At 58.6% G+C, this 17,716-nt stretch overlaps 1 protein-coding gene across 1 annotated transcript in view; it reads left to right on the forward strand.

Annotated features, from left to right (window-relative positions):
• The window catches only part of FLT4 (fms-related tyrosine kinase 4), a 35,836-nt gene that overhangs the window by 17,174 nt on the left and 946 nt on the right, over window positions 1–17,716 (forward strand). Inside the window, exons 9-29 of the mRNA XM_012733270.1 lie at window positions 922–1,076; window positions 1,169–1,331; window positions 2,598–2,724; window positions 3,769–3,877; window positions 4,725–5,087; window positions 5,408–5,554; window positions 5,653–5,784; window positions 5,895–6,001; window positions 6,299–6,434; window positions 6,885–6,989; window positions 7,290–7,403; window positions 7,590–7,678; window positions 7,806–7,956; window positions 8,365–8,459; window positions 8,851–8,973; window positions 9,643–9,754; window positions 11,136–11,235; window positions 11,565–11,670; window positions 12,317–12,468; window positions 13,454–13,574; window positions 14,508–14,593. Of these exons, the coding sequence (XP_012588724.1) occupies window positions 922–1,076; window positions 1,169–1,331; window positions 2,598–2,724; window positions 3,769–3,877; window positions 4,725–5,087; window positions 5,408–5,554; window positions 5,653–5,784; window positions 5,895–6,001; window positions 6,299–6,434; window positions 6,885–6,989; window positions 7,290–7,403; window positions 7,590–7,678; window positions 7,806–7,956; window positions 8,365–8,459; window positions 8,851–8,973; window positions 9,643–9,754; window positions 11,136–11,235; window positions 11,565–11,670; window positions 12,317–12,468; window positions 13,454–13,574; window positions 14,508–14,593 (2,793 nt within the window). The remainder of the gene's footprint in view (window positions 1–921; window positions 1,077–1,168; window positions 1,332–2,597; window positions 2,725–3,768; window positions 3,878–4,724; window positions 5,088–5,407; window positions 5,555–5,652; window positions 5,785–5,894; window positions 6,002–6,298; window positions 6,435–6,884; window positions 6,990–7,289; window positions 7,404–7,589; window positions 7,679–7,805; window positions 7,957–8,364; window positions 8,460–8,850; window positions 8,974–9,642; window positions 9,755–11,135; window positions 11,236–11,564; window positions 11,671–12,316; window positions 12,469–13,453; window positions 13,575–14,507; window positions 14,594–17,716) is intronic.

Genomic DNA, 17,716 nt, shown 5'->3' on the forward strand with positions numbered 1-17,716 from the left:
GAGGGTTTCCATATAGAATCCAGAATCTCCTGCCTTTCTGGGTGTGAAACATCCCTTTCTTCACACATCAGCAAATGTGTTGAGCCCCAACAAGTGCCAGGTGCCGCCCAACATCTGGGAGCGTGGCAGTAGGGGCAGACTGGGGAAGACAGGACAGCCAACAGACTCGTGTGAAAGTCAGGGTGCAGATGAGCAGCTGGGCAGACAGGCCCAGCATGGGGGAGCCTTTTCTGCCTGATAGTGGTATTTGAGGGAATGTACAAGGGAGGGAGCCAGGCCGGTGTCTCTAGAACCCTGAGTATCCAAGTCGGGGCAGTGAGTGCAGACGGGGTGGGGCACATCCAGAGAGTTCCAGGAAGGGCAAGTCAGGTTGGTAAAGACAGGGACTGTGCACTTTGGGAACTGCACCTCACCACATCATGGCAGACACCACCCAAGCCTTTGAGGAGGAGACAGGCCCACTGGGCACTGTGGTTGGTCCCGGGAGCTGAAGCTCAGCTGGACTGGAGGAGACCGAGATCTACAACCCAAGAGGGTGGGCAGGATCCTCCTAAGCTGGGCCTCTGAGCCTGCAGAAGGCTGGCCTGGGCCATAAGCAGGCCAGAGAGATGGGGCCTCATGGAACAGTAACTCCCTGCTCTGGGGGGTGTATGTGACATGGCAGGGGGAGGCTGGAGACCATCCCCAGAGGCTTTAGGCCATCTGCTCCCCAGACTGGAGTGAGCCACCCTGTGCCCCAGAACCCTCCCCAGTAGCCCTCTGACCTGGTCCCGGAGGGGCAGCTGCTCTGACCATCAGAACCGGGCACCTGGCTCCCTTCTGCCTCGAACTCTATATTCTGGTTGTAGAGACCGGGGTGGGGCAGGAAAGGGCCGCTGGGGCAGGGTCCACACAGGCCCCTGAACTCCCTTCCTGAACCAGGTACAAAGACAGGAAGGCAGTATCTGGGCGCCACAGTCCACATGCTCTGGTGCTCAAGGAGGTGTCGGAGGCCAGTGCAGGCATCTACACCCTCGCCCTGTGGAACTCCGCAGCTGGCCTGAGGTGCAACATCAGCCTGGAGCTGGTGGTCAATGGTAAGGCTGTGCCCGATGGGAGGGGACATGTTGCTCAAGGCAGCAGGCGTGGTGCCGAGGACCACTGACCTGCTGTCTGCCTGTGTCCCCAGTACCCCCCCACATCCACGAGAAGGAGGCCTCCTCCCCCAGCATTTACTCCCGCCACAGTCGCCAGGCCCTCACCTGCACGGCCTATGGGGTCCCCCCTCCTCTCAGCGTGCAGTGGCACTGGAGGCCATGGACACCCTGCAAGACCTTCACCCAGCGCAGCCTGTAAGTGTGCACTGGCCTGTCCTCTCCTACTTCGCACCCTGCCCTCGACCTCAACCATGACCCCCCAAAGTCTTGTGTTCCTCCTGTGAGTCTGGCTCTCAACTCCAACCCGACCACGATTCCACGGTAGCCAGTCTGTGACCACCTCTCTGAGCAGCGCACACACCCGCCCTTGTAGCAGTCCAGGGCAGCGCCCTGACTCTGATGCATGATTGCGTCATCCAGAGAGGACCAGGGACGTGCTCCTGGGTCCCAGGGCTCCCACCAAGCAGACAAGCCTGTGCCAGCTGCACAAGACTCCCTGAGCCTCACAGGCCCAATGCGTGTTGGCTCCTCTGCATGGCACTCACAGTGACCCTTTATAGAGGAGGAAATTCAAGGTCAGGGGAGGGGTGAGACTCCTGAGGTCAGAGCTGCGAGCAGCGGAACCTGTCCACCTGCACGCCCCTCCCCTGAGCCGGCCACACTCAGAGCCCCGCCATCTTGCACTAGCAGGGCCAGGAGAGGAGGGCACGTGTGGGCAGCCTTCAGGAAGGCTGGGGAGTGACAGGCCACGTTTGCCATTTAGCAGTAGGTCCTTGTGGGCAGGTTGGGAACAGAAAGAGACAGGGCAGCAGCACTGTAGGGAGGCTGTGGCTCCCGTCTGATCAGTGGGAGAGGCTCCAGGGTGCTGTGCAGCTGACCCGCCCACAACGCCCCGGTTTCGGGAGAGTCTTCCAGACCATGACGCGACAGGTCACCACTGGCATTTCCAAATCTGCTTTCCTCTGATGCTCCACCCTTATGCTGGGCACCGACTGACATGTCCGGAGGGCTGCTCTGCTCCCCCCAGGGTCATGCTATCCCCTTACAAGAACAAAGGTGTCCGGCCCAGGGAGGGGCTGCAGCTCTGGAAGGGAGAAGGGAGGGTTTCCTGGAGCAGGCCCGTTGACTTTGCTGCCCCTGGCCCACCTGGGTAGACTCTGCATGAAGGGGCACATGCTGGTGTGGGGTCAGCACAGCGGGCTGGGGGTGGCCCCAGAGCCAGTGTTCTGTGGTCAGCAAACCCTTGTCTACACCAGGACTGCCTCACAGGACTGCTTGCAGCCCTGAGCATAGAGTGGGGGACACCAACCCTGCTCGTGCAAGATGGTGCGGGTCTGAGTCCTCCCTGGCCTCATACCCCCCCTTACCCACTAGCATCTGAGGGGCTGGGGGCACGACAGACTTGACCCACCAAGCCCCTCCGGCCCATATCCCTGACCTACGCTTGTCCCCTATTCCCAGCAGACAGAGGCAGCAGCGAGACGGAATGCCACAGTGCCGGGACTGGAGGGAGGTGACTGTGCAAGATGCTGTGAATCCCATTGAGAGCCTGGACACCTGGACCGAGTTTGTGGAGGGAAAGAATAAGGTACAGCTCAGCCAAGCTGCTGAGAGGCCAGGAGGAAGCAGCAGGCTTCGCTGGGTTTCCACCAGCCCACAGTACTCTAGGGGTAGCTGCTGAGATTTGGCCTTTCCAAAATGTCTCTGGGCCTCAGCGCTCCTGCCTGCAGGGGAGTGGACCAGATATCCCTGCTCCCCCGTCAGGCAGGCTGAGATTCAAGGCTGCCTGACCAAGCATGGACCCCCGCTGCCCACAGGCCCTCAGACTGGATGGGACAGGCCAGGAGCCAGCCAGATGCCCTGGCAAGGCTGCTGAGCTGCTGGCCCTGCTGAGGGCAATGCCTAGAAGAGACCAGGAGGGGGAGGGGGACCAAACAAAGGCACCCACTTCCTACAGTCACTTCCTGTTTTCTTACACACCTCCAGAGCCTCTTCCTGTTCCAGGCCTGGCCAGGAAGTGCCCAGCTTGGAGTGGGGGTGGGTCTTTGGGTGGTAGGCAGGGCCTGCAGTCCTCCCTCCTCCCCTGCGTCCCAGCTTCCTACTTCCCCGATGCGAGTGGTTATGGAAGCTAGGGACCCAGCCCCCACCTGACCCTACCCAAGGCACTGGGAAAGGTGTTATGAGCAGCCCTGGGGCAAATGTGGGTGCATCACAAGAATCCCTGTAGTGTGACCTCGGGTCACACCTGACTCATGATATGACCACGACCTGAACCTTAACTCTGGCTTAGATTGACACAGTGCCACCAGGTTTCTGTCCCGTCCTTAACATGGCCACATGCTGAGCCCACCCACAGCTAGAGGTCTGTCTGACCCTGCCTAATGTCACCCTCTGGCCTCAGCCACAGCCAGGGCCAGCTGTCCATAGAGCTGTCCCTTGACATTTCAGAGAGCCATATCTCTCGGCTGCCCGAGAGCCTCGCCTTCTCCTCCCTGCCTCACCATTCCTGATCCTGTCTCTCAACTTTGGTCATCAGTAGCCAGCGCCTCTGCTCCCCATCACTCTGGAGGGCACAGAGGCTTCCTTGCAGAAAGGGTCAAGGAATGGGGCTTCATGCCTGTGTCCTGTCTAGACCGTGAGCAAGCTGGTGATCCAGGATGCCAATGTGTCCGCGATGTACAAGTGCGTGGTCTTCAACAAAGTGGGCCAGGATGAGCGACTCATCTACTTTTACGTGACCAGTGAGTGGTTTGGGCAGGCCTGGGTGGCAGTGAGGAACCAAAGGGACAGGAGAAAGCATCCCTGAGGAGTTGTTTCTGGTCACCATGGGGCACCCAGGAGAGATGAGTCTAGGCAGGAGGGACAGATATAGCACATGGACTGGGGTGCTGGCCCTTATGCTCACACAGCACCTAGTGCCCCAAACGCTGGAGGCGCCAATCCTGGGTGCCTCTTCCTCCCCACAGACCCACCTAGCTTCACCTCTCTCCCCAAGCCCTAGGTCCTGTGAGGTGGTTCACTCACATGTGTGCTCCGTCCTGGGAAGAAGGTCCATGCTATCTTCCAATTTTCAAATGTACTACTTACCTTAAGAGAACTAAGCATCTTCTTTGGAAGGATAGGTCTGGCTCCAGAGGTGCAGAGAACAGCACCTGGAAAAGAGAAGGAGCCAGAGAGAACACCTTGAGGGGTTAGGGAGAAGAGGGGCCACAGAAATTTAGTGAGAAATAACCAGAGGGTCAAAAAGGAAATCGGTAGCCAGGCATTACAATGCTAATGAAACAGTAAGACTGTGTCCAGGCGAGGAAAGCGGTGGAGCGTGGTCAGCAGCCAGGGAGGATGGCAACCTGGGCTCCTGAAAAGTCAGTGATCAAGGCTCCTGTGGAGGGAAGCCCCAGTTGGGGCTTGAGAAGGAGGGAGGACAGGAGGAGGCCCGCCCCCTCCTTGCCTCCCCCCCCACCCCCAGCTGGTCTAGAGTCACACCCTGGTTGAGAGCTGGATGAGTCCTAAGGCTGTCAGGTGGGGACAGAGCCCCTAGGCAGTCGGGTAAACAAGCAGCCCCTGGCACAGCGTCCTTCCGCTTCTCAGCCATCCCAGATGGCTTCAGCATTGAGTCCGAGCCTTCGGAGGAGCCCCTGGAGGGCCAGACCGTGCGCCTGAGCTGCCTGGCAGACAACTACACATATGAACACCTGCGCTGGTACCGCCTCAACTTGTCCACCTTGAATGACGCTCACGGGAATCCGCTGCTACTCGACTGCAAGAACGTGCATCTGTTTGCCACTCCTCTGGCGGGCAGCCTGGAGGAAGCGGCTCCGGGAGTGCGCCATGCCACGCTCAGCCTGACCATCCCCCACGTGGCGCCCGAGCACGAAGGTGACTACGTGTGCGAGGTGCAGGACCGACGCAGCCACGACAAGCATTGCCACAAGAAGTATCTGTCAGTGCAGGGTGAGGCAGGCAGGGCCAGCTGGGGGGGGCGGGGGGTGCGGGGCAGGGCAGCATTACCCAAGGAACCTTGGCTAGCCACGCCTAGTACGCTCGGTCCATTCACGAGCCTGACCCTACACGATCGTCCCCTCTCCACACACACCCACCTCCCACCCACCCCCCACCCCCGGTGCGGTGGCCTTACCGGTCTCTCCGCAGGAAGGGCCACGCGGCAGTGGCTGATCCTTTCTTCAGCTTCCTGTGATAGGTTCCACCCTCCCTGGGGACCCCTTCTGCGTTCTGCAGCTCCTCTTAGCGCTCCCTCTCTCCCTCTCTCCCAGCCCTGGAAGCCCCACGACTCACACAGAACTTAACCGACCTCCTCGTGAACGTGAGCGACTCCTTGGAGATGCGGTGCCCCGTGGCAGGAGCGCACATGCCCAGCATCGTGTGGTACAAAGACGAGAGGCTGCTGGAGGAAGAGTCCGGTAGTGGGGTGGCCCTGGGCGAAGGGCGGGGACCTAGGCTTGCGAGGCCAGAGCCTGCAGACCCACCTGAACTCAAACGTTCACCCCACTCGCCGCAGGAATTGACCTGGCAGACTCGAACCAGAAGCTGAGCATCCAGCGCGTGCGCGAGGAAGACGCGGGCCGCTATCTGTGCAGCGTGTGCAACGCCAAGGGCTGCGTCAACTCCTCCGCCAGCGTGGCCGTGGAAGGTCCGGCCTCCCTCGGCGCCCACCACGCAGCGCGCGGCCACATTTAGCGCCTTCTAGTGGCCACCGCTCGAGGCGCGATCCCACACAGTAACCCCTTTCTGTCCGCTCAGGTTCGGAGGATAAAGGCAGTATGGAGATCGTGATCCTCATTGGAACCGGGGTCATCGCCATCTTCTTCTGGGTCCTCCTCCTCCTCATTTTCTGTAATATGAGGAGGGTGAGCGCTCTTCCCCCAACAAAGCCTTTCCCCAGCTCCTCAGGGGGGTGTCTCCAACCCTGGCTAGCTCCCTGAGATAAGAAGTAAGGCTCCCATCCCAGCTCCTCTAGATGTCTCATCTCCCAGGAAGTCTCCCTACCCCTCCATGCCGGGCTCCTAGACAACCGACAACCAGAGGTTGTCTTTTTTCTTGTCCCCTCCTTGAGAGTCCCATAGGAGAGCCCGTCTGTCCCCCACAAAGCTTTGCCCAGCCAGGTGGTATGGCTAATGAATGAGCTGTCCCCACCCCCACCCCAGCCAGCCCACGCAGACATCAAGACTGGCTACCTATCCATCATCATGGACCCTGGGGCTGTGCCTCTGGAGGAGCAGTGCGAATACCTGTCCTATGATGCCAGCCAGTGGGAATTCCCCCGGGAGCGGCTGCACCTTGGTGAGGCTAGCCCCCAACCTTGCCCCACCCACCCCATCCTGTCTGGCAGAGGTGGCTTCAACCAGAGCATGCTTTAAGTCCTTCCATTCTCAGAACTCTTGCCAGAAAGTCCTCTGGCCCCACCTAGCCTGACTTGTCCATCTGGGCATGGATCTCTAGAACAAGACCAGGGCTCCCAGTTCCCAGGCCCTGGAGGTCACTTCCTGCTACTCTGAACAGGGTGGGCCCATCACACCTGCTGGGAGAGGATGCACACTTTCCTGTCTGCCTCTCCACTCCCTCTCTTCCCACTCCCCATGCTCTTCCTGTTTGGCAGAGGGGCTCCTGACTTTCCACAATCCCCTCCAGGCTTTCCTTCCTGGCCCTCCACACAGGTTGCCCCCATGCCACCTACCCCACTCACCCTCACCCCCATACAGCTCACCTGGAACTGGCTCCCTGCCCCCACAGGGCGAGTCCTTGGCCATGGAGCCTTCGGGAAGGTGGTGGAAGCCTCAGCTTTCGGCATCAACAAGGGTAGCAGTTGTGATACTGTGGCCGTGAAAATGCTGAAAGGTATGGGGTGAGCGCATGGAAGGAGCAGGGCACTGGTGAGCAGCAGTTCTGGGTGGGCTGGTGGTATAGGCGGGGAAATGAGGCTCAGAACCAGGTCTCATGCAAGGTTCTACTGGGGAGGCCACGCAGGGCCTGGAGCTCAGTAATACCAATCCCACCTGAACCCTAAGCCCCAGCAGGGTGGGAGGCATGTGCACCCACCCTCACGTTGCTTTAACTCAGCCAGTGACCTGGTGGCACAGGGAGTGGGGCTGAGGCCAGGAGGTCTGGCACTACATGAAGCCCCTATGTCCCCTCCAGAGGGCGCCACAGCCAGCGAGCACCGTGCCCTGATGTCAGAGCTCAAGATCCTAATCCATATTGGAAACCACCTCAACGTGGTCAACCTTCTGGGAGCGTGCACCAAGCCCAACGGTAGGAGCTCTGGTGCCCCAGCTAAGAACCAGACCCTTGGGCTCCTTGGTTCCCGGATGGGAGGGGCCTCCTCCTTGGACCAGTTGGGGCTGGGCGTGGGGAAGGCACTGAGCTGAGATATTGCAGCAAAACTTGCCCCCAGCGGTGGAATCACCTAGTCCCTGGCTCCTCTATGCCCTGTCCCAGGCCCCCTCATGGTAATCGTGGAGTTCTGCAAGTATGGCAACCTCTCCAACTTCTTGCGTGCCAAGCGAGAGACCTTCAACCCCTATGCGGTAGGTATAGGTGGGCACCCCCAAGGGGCCCAAGTTCTGTTGGAGAGCTGGTGCGTCAACAAGGTGGCCTGGAGGGAGTGTTTCTGTGGGTGGTGACCCCTTTGGGACCCACCCTGTGCATCCACAGGAGAAGTCCCCCGAGCAGCGGAGGCGCTTCCGAGCTATGGTGGAGAGCGCCAGGGCTGACTGGAGGAGGCCCGGAAGCAGTGACAGAGCTCTCCTCGCGCGGCTCCTCATGGGCAAGGGTGGGGCCGGGCGGACTCTTCCTGTCCAGGAAGGTAAGAGCCTGGTTTCTCCTTGCTCAAGATGCCGGGCTGGCATGATGATACCTCATGAGCCAGGGACCCCAGCGAGGGAGCACTTAATGGACTGTATCTCAGGATGGAAGGACTTTTGACATCAGGGACTTTTGATACTTGGTTTTCATATCATTGAATCGTTAGGTTTACCTTAACAGTTGGGAGAGTAGTAGCAGGTGCACAGATCCAGTGATGCGATTAAATTTACTATTCTGGTAGTAGTAAGTGGGTGTCACGGAGGCTGGAGGCCACCCAGCAGAGATGGAGCATATATATTTGTTAATGTGTGCCCAAGGGCCCAGCCAGAGTAAGGGTTGCGGGAGTTGGGCTTTGGTGATGGAGCCAAGGAGGCATTCTCCTCCTGAGTTCATCTTGTCCTCTGTGCAGCCGAGGACCTGTGGCTGAGCCCATTGACCATGGAAGACCTTGTCTGCTACAGCTTCCAGGTGGCTCGAGGGATGGAGTTCCTGGCCTCCCGAAAGGTGAGCTTCCCAGCAGGCCCTTCAGCAAGGAGAGGGCACAAATCTACCAACAGCCCAAGATGTGCAGGCCTAACTCACTTCACAGTGACCCTGCAGTCAAGGCGTGTGGTCCCACTGAGACAAGGAAGCTGAGCCCGAAGGCTAGAAGTGACTTCTCAAGGCCTCTGGCTAGTCAATGGGTGGCAGCAGAATGGCGGGGGACAGGGGGAGGGTGTCTCTTCCAATTAGAAAGTGTTGTATCAACTCCACTTGCCCTCTCCATGGCAAATCCTCGGGGTACACAGAAATCTGTGCCTGAAGGAGCAGAGCTCTGGCAGGCAGCAGGAGTCCCACATGTGGGCCGGCCCTGGGGCCTGCACTGACCACCCCCGCAAACCTCTTCATCCCCTAGTGCATCCACAGAGACCTGGCTGCTCGGAACATCTTGTTGTCTGAAAGTGACATAGTGAAGATCTGTGACTTTGGCCTGGCCCGGGACATCTACAAAGACCCTGACTATGTTCGAAAGGGCAGCGTGAGTACAGGCCATGAAGAGAGGATGGAGGCAGGAGGCAGGGCTTGGACCTCTGTCAAGAAACAGGGTGCAGGACCCAAGGAAGGCAGAGGGCCTACATCTACAGGGACCTTCATGGCCTCCTGAGGCATCTGAGCCAGGGGAAGGCTTGTGCTCTTTACCCTAACCCACAGGAGTATGGGGGACATGTGAGGGTGAGGTCAGGCGTACATTCTCCCTGCAGACCATGGGGAGTAGAGTGGACATGCTGGAAGGGTGACGGTCCTCAGGGCCCCCAGGTAGAGGCCACTGAAGGGAGCGAGACGGAATGCAGGAGGCAGCAGGGGTCGGGGCGGCATCAGGAGTGGCACCCAGCTTCCAGGGCTCTCTGGGCCTGATGAGGCTATGCGACCTGGTTCCTGGGGAGCTGGTTCGACTGGGGGTTTGGAGCATAAGAGGGGAATGAGTGCTCCCCAGAGAGCACAGAGAAGAGGAGGAGCCTGAGGGACCAGAGAATAGCAGAGGCACCAGGGGAGGGGAAATTTGTTGCAGCAAATTGCAGCAGCCATCTGAACACAGGGTGAGTGTGGCCCAAAAACCTTCCTTAGGGCATGGCTCCAGGGCCCGGGCAAACTTGGGACCAGTGCCCATCTCTCCCACATAGCAACACAATGCCCTCTGTCCCTGCAGGCCCGGCTACCCCTGAAGTGGATGGCGCCTGAGAGCATTTTCGACAAGGTGTACACTACACAGAGTGACGTGTGGTCCTTTGGGGTGCTTCTCTGGGAGATCTTCTCCCTGGGTGAGTGCAAGACAGCGTGCAGGAGAAGGGGATCCTGCTCCAGGTCTCCCATCAGCCCCTGCGGCACAGGGGAGCAGGCACGGCTGCACAAGCCATTCTGAAGCCGGGAGTCGGGGAGCCCTTCCCCTGCCCTTGGCCTCTAGAACTAGCGCAGCCCCGACACCACCTCTGGAGGGCAGTGAGTGCCCACCTGTGCTGGGGCAGAGCCCTGCGCTCACTGGGGCAGACCCGGGCTCACAGGGATCCCCAGAGCCTCCCTTTCCCTGGCGTACATCCCCCTGCGACCATGGGGAGTAGGGTGGACATGCTGGAAGGGTGACGGCCTCAGGGCCCCCAGGTAGAGGCCATTGAAGGGAGCGAGACGGAATGCGGGAGGCAGCAGGGGCCGGGGCGGCATCAGGAGTGGCACCCAGCTTCCAGGGTGGGCTCTCTGGGCCTGATGAGGCTATGCGGGGACCTGGTTCCTGGGGAGCTGGTTCGACTGGGGGTTTGGAGCGTAGGAAGGGAATGAGTGCTCCCCAGAGAGCACAGAGAAGAGGAGGAGCCTGAGGGACCAGAGAATAGCAGAGGCCCCGGGGGAGGGGAAATTAGGCCTTCTCCACATGTTGTGAGGGTGCTGCTCCTGCCTTCACGGGGCAGGGGAGAAGCTGGGGGCTCGCTCAGCCTTTTTATGTGCGTCCCGTGTGGGAGACTGGGCACTCGAAAGCCGAGATGAAGTCCTTACACTAAAGTGAGCTGAGGGCCTGGACAAGAGACGTGAACGCACCTGATGACAATGCTGCTAAGACTAAGAACAAAAGAGCTTGAACAACACTGTTGGGAGGGGAGGGCTGTGTGTGAGCGAGGCCTGACGGGCCTGGCTGATGGGGGAGGTGGATAGAGGCCTCTGGGACTGGGAAACAATGATCTGGGGCAAGGGCAGCCAGGTCCCTGCTCGCAGGCAGGGCAGTGAGAGGAGAGGTGTCCCCACAGCCCCTGTGGGTCCCGGGGTGAGGACCTGGAACTTAAGTGTCATGGAGCAGAGCAGGGCTCTGAGTGGGAGCGCATTCTGGCTGTTGTCTTGAGAGGTTTCCCCACCGCCCTGCAACTTGGCCATAGGAGCTGTGTGAGGAGTAGGACCAGGACTGTCCAGTCTGGTGCATGTTTGCAGAGTCCAAAGAGGGGTCATCGTGGCAGGCACAACCTCGGGTGGCCCATGTAGGTCCCCCATTCCTGCTGATCTGCGCTCCGTGTTAACACATTGATGAGCTCTGGGGGAAGAGAGTGTCTCATCCCAGAGGAGCATCTGGACAAGCATCTTACCATGGGGCGCGCAGAGCAAAGGCGATTCAGGGGCCTGGGCTGAGCACACCCCCAACCCACCCCATCCTATTGCCTTCAGGCGCCTCCCCATACCCGGGAGTGCAGATCAATGAGGAGTTCTGCCAGCGGCTGAAAGAGGGTACCCGGATGAGGACCCCAGAGCTGGCCTCTCCTGCCATGTAAGTCTCCTGGCAGCTGACCATGCAGGTGTTGGGAGGCTGGAGAGTTGGGTGGGCAGGGAAGGGGTGTTGTGTGTGGGCATGGGAAGTGGGGGCATGCAGGAGTCAGCAGGGCAGCAGGCACAGGCTCTGCAGGCACAGGGTGAGGGTGGCAGTCTGCGGGTGCGGTCCCCACTGACCCACCTGTCCACCCCTCCTCTGCCTCCCCTCCAGGCAGAAGGTGCCTGAGCCCTGGGAGCCGTGGGGGCAAAGCTAGCGGGGTGCTGGGGTCCACTGGTACAGGATGGCAGTAGGCTCAGGCCACAGACCCGCTGCCACTTTCCCTGCAGACGCCGTGTCATGCTGAGTTGCTGGTCCGGAGACCCTAAAGAGAGGCCTGCGTTCTCTGAGCTGGTGGAGATCCTGGGGGACCTGCTCCAGGGTGGGGGCTGGCAGGTGAGCCCCATTCCACCCTGCTCTGTTGCATGCCAACTAACCAGTCTGGGCCATCGTGCTCACGGTCAGAGTCTGTCTTTGCCCATAAGCCCAGGCTGGCGCACAGGGGGGTCGCAAGTCAGCTCCTGTCCCCACAGAAGATGATGCCACCTTTCACCTCCATCTCCCTGCCTGTGCCACTGCCTCACCGCCTCTGCCTCACCGCCTCTGCCTCACTGACTTGTGTCTCCTTCCCCACTCTGTGCTCCTGAGGTTGGGAAAGGAACTAAGCCAGCTCAGGGCCATGCCACTGCTCTGGAGTCTAGAACAGTAAGCAGGGAGCAGCAGCTGCCCTGGACTCTGGAGCTGGGGCTGGGCTCTTGGGAGCTGGGCTCTTCGAGGCCAGTTCTCCCCCAAGCAGAGTGGAAGGGGCTGCTGCTGGTCCCGAGGCTGCGGAGAGCCTCCTGCTGTGTCTGCGGGGGTGGGGGGCATCCATGTGGCTTCTGGGAGGGCGGCTTGGAGGACAGCAGGCAGGAGGCAGAGGGCGCACAGATCTGCACATTCGCAGGGTGCACTTCCAGGGGCTGGGGGTGCAGAACTGAGTGCCCATGGGGGCTGCCGGCGCCTCTATGGCCTCTGACCCTGGCTACCTCTCCACTCCTCCCAGGAGGATGACAACTGCATGGCCCCCTGTGGCTCTCAGAGCTTGGAGGAGGGCAGTTTCTTGCAGACGTCCACCACCGCCCTGCACGTCGCTGAGGCCGACGCTGATGCTGACGACAGCCCACCCCGCCTGCACCGGCACAGCCTGGCTGCCAGGTCAGCCTCCCTCCCAGGCCCAGGGCTCCTCTTCCCTCAGGAAGGAGGGAAGAAGTTTCCATGTCATAAGCCTCATCCTCATCACTTACCCAGAAAAGCAAACTAGCAAGGCTGAGACCACTGTATACTTACCCAGAGTAAAATGATTTTAAATTACAATGCTGGTCATAAGGGGTGCCCTGGGGGGCCTCTGGGGCCCCTCCTAGGCCATGTGGTCCTTTGACCTTGCTTTTCTTCTCTGTTCCTCTTCCATCCTTCTCTTCTGCCCTCTGCTTGCCTGGACCCCCAGACCCTCAAGTCTTCGCCCTGCAGTTGATGGAACGCCCAACCTGGGCACAGTGCCCTAGGCAGCTCCACATCACAGGGAGAGAAAGGAAAATGCAGCAGAGTGAGGTGTCCAGTCCCAAGAGCCATGATCAGGGGCCCTGGGAGCAGAACAGGCCACCCCCAACTTACAATCAGGATTTAAAGCAGTCTAGGCAATGTTTTGGGCCTTGCTCAGGGCCGTTCAGTCTCCAGGAAGGTCTTGCCATCCACGTTTCCCCTGGAGACGCCCTGCCCCACCTACCTCAGGGTAGGGCCAGGCACCTTCCACCGACCCCCCAACCCACACACATGCACATGCAAGTACACACACAAATGAATGTGTGTGAACACGTGTGTGCACATACGCATGCACACACACCGGCCAGACGGTGACGTGTGGCACCGGACTTTCTGTCTTGCTTGGGTGAAGCCTGGTGAGAGACAGCCACTCTGGACTGAGAACTCTGCACTCACCCTCACACCTCCCCAGCTGTGGCCTCAGGAGGTTCAGTCCTCACAGGGAGACAAGGCCCAGCTCCTGGCAGGGGGCAGGGCTGAGCCCATACCAGCTCTCAGTCCCCTCCCTGGGAGTGAGGAGGCAGCCGCGAGGTGGAGAGTGCTTTCAGTAGGGTGCTGGGGCATACTTTTCTTCCAAGCATGAGATATTATTTCTCCCCAGATATTATAACTGTGTGTCCTTTCCGGGGTGCCTGGCCAGAGGTACCCAGACTCCGGGTCCCTCTAGAATGAAAACGTTTGAAGAATTTCCCATGACCCCAACAACCTACAAGGCCTCAGTGGTAAGTGAGGGTGTGCTCCAGATCAGGGTCCTGGGCTCTAGGGCTAAGAAGACATGAAGAACTCCTGAAACAAGCAGCAGAACCAGCTCACACCCACTCCCACAGGAAGGGCACCCACTGTTCCCTGAGATGGCAAGTCCTGGGCTGACTGGGGCGTGGGAGCTGGCATGATGTCCCAATTCACTGCTGCTTTTTCTGGCATCCCTGTCACTCATACAGCCCCTCCCTAAGCAGCACAGAAACCCCAGTGGAGCGCTCTTTCTCCTCGTGGGCCTCAGATCAGAGTCAGGGTGCCAGCCCTGTGGCCGGAGCGGAGCCTGTGTCCAGGAGGAGGAGGGTGGGCACAGCACAGCCTTCATCCTCGAGCAGAATGCAGCAGAATGTGCGCGCTCTGTTAAAGCAAAGACGGAGCCTCGCAACCAAATTCAGTGGCACACAGTCTGGAACCTTCTGGTCCACCCAATAGAGCTGGCCCTTGAGGCAGGGCAGTGGGGGCAGTGGTGGGAGCCCTGGGCCAGAGCTACACAGACAAGGGCTGTGTCCCCAGGCCAGAGGCCCCAAGCCCACGGAGTGCACCTGCCCACCAAGGAATTCACTGAGTCACACATGACCACAGGTAGACAGCCCCATGGAGCCTGGGTGTATCTGGCTAAGCCAGATTCTATTGCTAGCTTCTTGCTTTCCCCAGTACTTGTGCTGGGCCCTGGGTCACTTTACAGTTCCCCCAGCTTTGACCCTCTTGAGTTCAGACCAAGCATAGTACCCCATGTGCCCCCAGCCTCAGTTTCTCCCTCTGTACACTCTTTTGGCAGAACAGACCCATTTCAGACTTGGTTCACAGGACAGGTGTTAGGTCACAGGTCACATGTGACATCCTTTGAGATAGGCTTTGCCTAAGTGGGCCCACGATCTTGACTTGTTCTCCCCACACAGGACAACCAGACAGACAGTGGGATGGTGCTGGCCTCGGAGGAGTTTGAGCGGCTGGAAAGCAGGCACAGACAAGAAGGAGGGCTCAGGTAGGCTCCCTCCAGCCTGTGAGTGGCCAGAGAGGGTGGCTGGCCTTGGTGTACCTGTTAATCTCCTACCTGCAACTTTCCATGGCTCCCTCTTGCCTTTATGTGTGTTCAGGGCAGCCACCGTAGGACTCGAGACTTCCCAAAGGTCCTCCACTCATCACAGTCCGGCCCCGGTTCTGGTCCCCACGCCTCCCTCCCAAGTGACAGATGTTGTCGGAGGCACCTCTTTATGAATCTGTGTGCATCCTGTCCCCCACCACACACACAAACAATACACACACGTCTCCGCCAGCACAGGGCCCCCACCACCGCTCAGTCCCCCACACCTGGTCCCACAGCGGGGGAATCAGGCAGACCACATGACCCAGAGCGGGCCATGTCCTGTTGTAATGAACAGATGGTGCCACAGGAATAATCCGTGCAGCCACACGAAAGGTGACCTGGGTGCAGTGGCCCTCCATTTGCCCAGAAGACAGCCCCCCAGACCACAATAACTAAATGTAGGGAACAGGCAAATAGTGACGTGTCCACTTGCTCGCTTCACTGGTGGACTGATTCGCTCCTGTTTCTCTGGCAAGGCCCATAGTGGCGATGGCGTCCCACAGCGACGTCCTGCAGGTGGCCAGCCGGGCCTGCTGGGGCTGACCAACTGACACAGTGCCTGTGCCGATTTTGAATCACTAGGATATTGTGACTGAATAATTTACTTTAAGTCTCAAGTATTTATTTGCATCGAATTGGGGCAGTTGAGGCTGTTTCCAGCTTCCGTGAGGGTGTAGCTGGGCTGGGCAGCGGCCCCTCAGCTGCTGCAGTGTCTCCCAGCCTCGGGAGAGGGTGCACATGTGTGGGTCATACCTGGCACACTCCCCTGCTTTGGGTTTTATGGATTCTACCAGGAGACCTCTATGGGTAACCCAGTTTTGGAAAACAAGTGCTATTTCCACTGACAGAAGTAGTTCCTGGCTATTTCCTTACCAAAATGTATTTTGTTTCTAAAAAAAATTAGAGTGTGAGCCAGAGCATGCTAGCTATGTAAATCTAAATATCCGCACACCTTTCTAAAGCCACACAGAGCCTCAGAAGGGGGACAAGTGCCCAGAGCCAGGCCTATGACATGCAGGTGGCAGGCTCAGTGTGAGCGTACTCGGCCCCAGCTGGCAGGGCCGGGCTCACTGGGCGGCGGGGAGCCAGCCTGCCCTGAGAGGGGGACAGTGGCCGACAGTGGCCACACAGGTTGGAGGCTGTGAGGAGAGAGCTGAGACCTGGCGGGAAGAGCAGGACTCCAGGGTGTGACTGGGCTCCCAGGGCCACCTTCTTGGAATGGCCCTGCCCCTGAAGGGTGAGGAGCAGAAAGACAGTGCACCTCAGATGCTCAGTGGTGAAGGAAGAAAATTTCAGAAGATTAGAGTCCTGCAGAAGCAAAACGATATCAAGAATCCAGAAGACAGAAAACCCGAAAGATTGGTTTCGTTACAGAAGCTGCATCTCACGACATCCACAACAGGGAGCGCTGTTCTTGGCATGGCACCTGGGAAGACACCACGAAGAGCCACGAGCAGGTGCTGCAGCTCACTGGCAGGTGCATTCAGGGTATATGAGTCATTCCCCAGGCAGGTGCAAGGACAGATATCCCCAGAGTCGCAGAGTCCAAGGAGAGAGGAGTGGCGAGGGGCTTATCATGCCAAACCTGTCCTGTCTCCTCTTAGCCGCTGGGGGGCGCGCACCTGCGGGAAGCTGTGGTCAGGTGCATCAGGAGGTGGCACCGGAGGGCTGCGCACTCCCAGCTGCCGAGGGATCCCTGGCCATGATGCAACACGCCATGAAGACAGCCCTTGGGCGTTGCTGAAGGAATTCAGTGACATCGAAGATGAGGATGCGATGCAGCACTGTTGCAGGAAGGCGTCTAGGGAGCCACCAGCCCCCTCGCCTTCAGGCCGTGGTCTGCTCTTCCTGGTCTAGGGAATCCCAACATGAATGATCCTGAATAGAAAAGGATAAGCACTATCCACACAAAGTTATTTTAGAAATGAAAACAAAATTAGAATTAAAACCTTTCCGTTGATGTAAACAAAAGAGAAAAAGCTGTGATAAATTCCACCATGAATTAAGCACACATTTCAATAAGCAGCAGCACCGTGAATCAGAAATTTAAAAATCCAGCATGTAAATGGACAGCGTGAAAATAAAAACTGGAAGCTGACTAAATTCAGGAAATGACCTGAAGCAGAAGCAGGTTCTCTCAATCTAGGTCCAGGCAGAGGCAGGAATGCACCTGCAGTCAGGGCCAGAGCCCGTGAGGTGTCAGCAAGCCAAGGGGAAGAAAGACCAGGCAGAAACAGACAGCTGAGCGGAAAGATGCGGCCTGCATGCCGCTGCACCTATGGGGAGAAACGGCAGCTCTGGAGTCCAACTAATACTTTAAACTTCAAGCTAATCCTGTTCAATAAAAGGAAGCCTGGACTACCGTATTGGAAGAATGCTTAGGAGATAAGTCCAGAAGAGTAAACTGAGACATTGCGATCTGACTGTTGGACTGTAAAGATAAACATTCTGGGAATTAAGGCCGTAAAGACCAACTCACTTAAGAAAAAGAGTCAAATGGACATGAAGCTTTTCCGCAGCACCTTACAAAGCCGAACCACAGGAACAGTAGCACATCTGGGCTGGGAGAGGCAGGCGGGAGGCACAGGCCAGATGGGGGTGGCAGTTGCTCATGGGGAGTGGTGGGAAGCTGTGTGGGCTGCCTGGCTTTTTTGGCCTGCTTCACACAGCACGATGGCGAGGCGGATAAAAGGCACCTTGGAGATGTCGATGGAGAGAAGGGTGTTTATCTGCCCAGACCTTCCCTGTCTCCTGTTAACCACTGGGTACCCCTAGGGAATGAACTTACACATACTTCCCACGGCTCATCCAACTTCTTACATTCTTCAGGATGATGCAGACCCCATGCCTCGGGGTGGCATTTCACCATTGGATGGGGTGTGTAAGGCCTTTGGAGGGTCTGTCAGAGGGAGAAGGACGTGGCTCACTGGAAGGTGGCCAGGGAGGAAGACAGTGCAGACTGCCGTGATGGCGGCACGCTCACGCAGGGCTGGGGGCGAGGGGGCCCACGCAGGGCTGGGG

Source organism: Condylura cristata, unplaced genomic scaffold (genome assembly GCF_000260355.1).
Source record: "Condylura cristata isolate star-nosed mole 26May11 unplaced genomic scaffold, ConCri1.0 scaffold00040, whole genome shotgun sequence".
Lineage (NCBI taxonomy): Eukaryota > Metazoa > Chordata > Mammalia > Eulipotyphla > Talpidae > Condylura > Condylura cristata.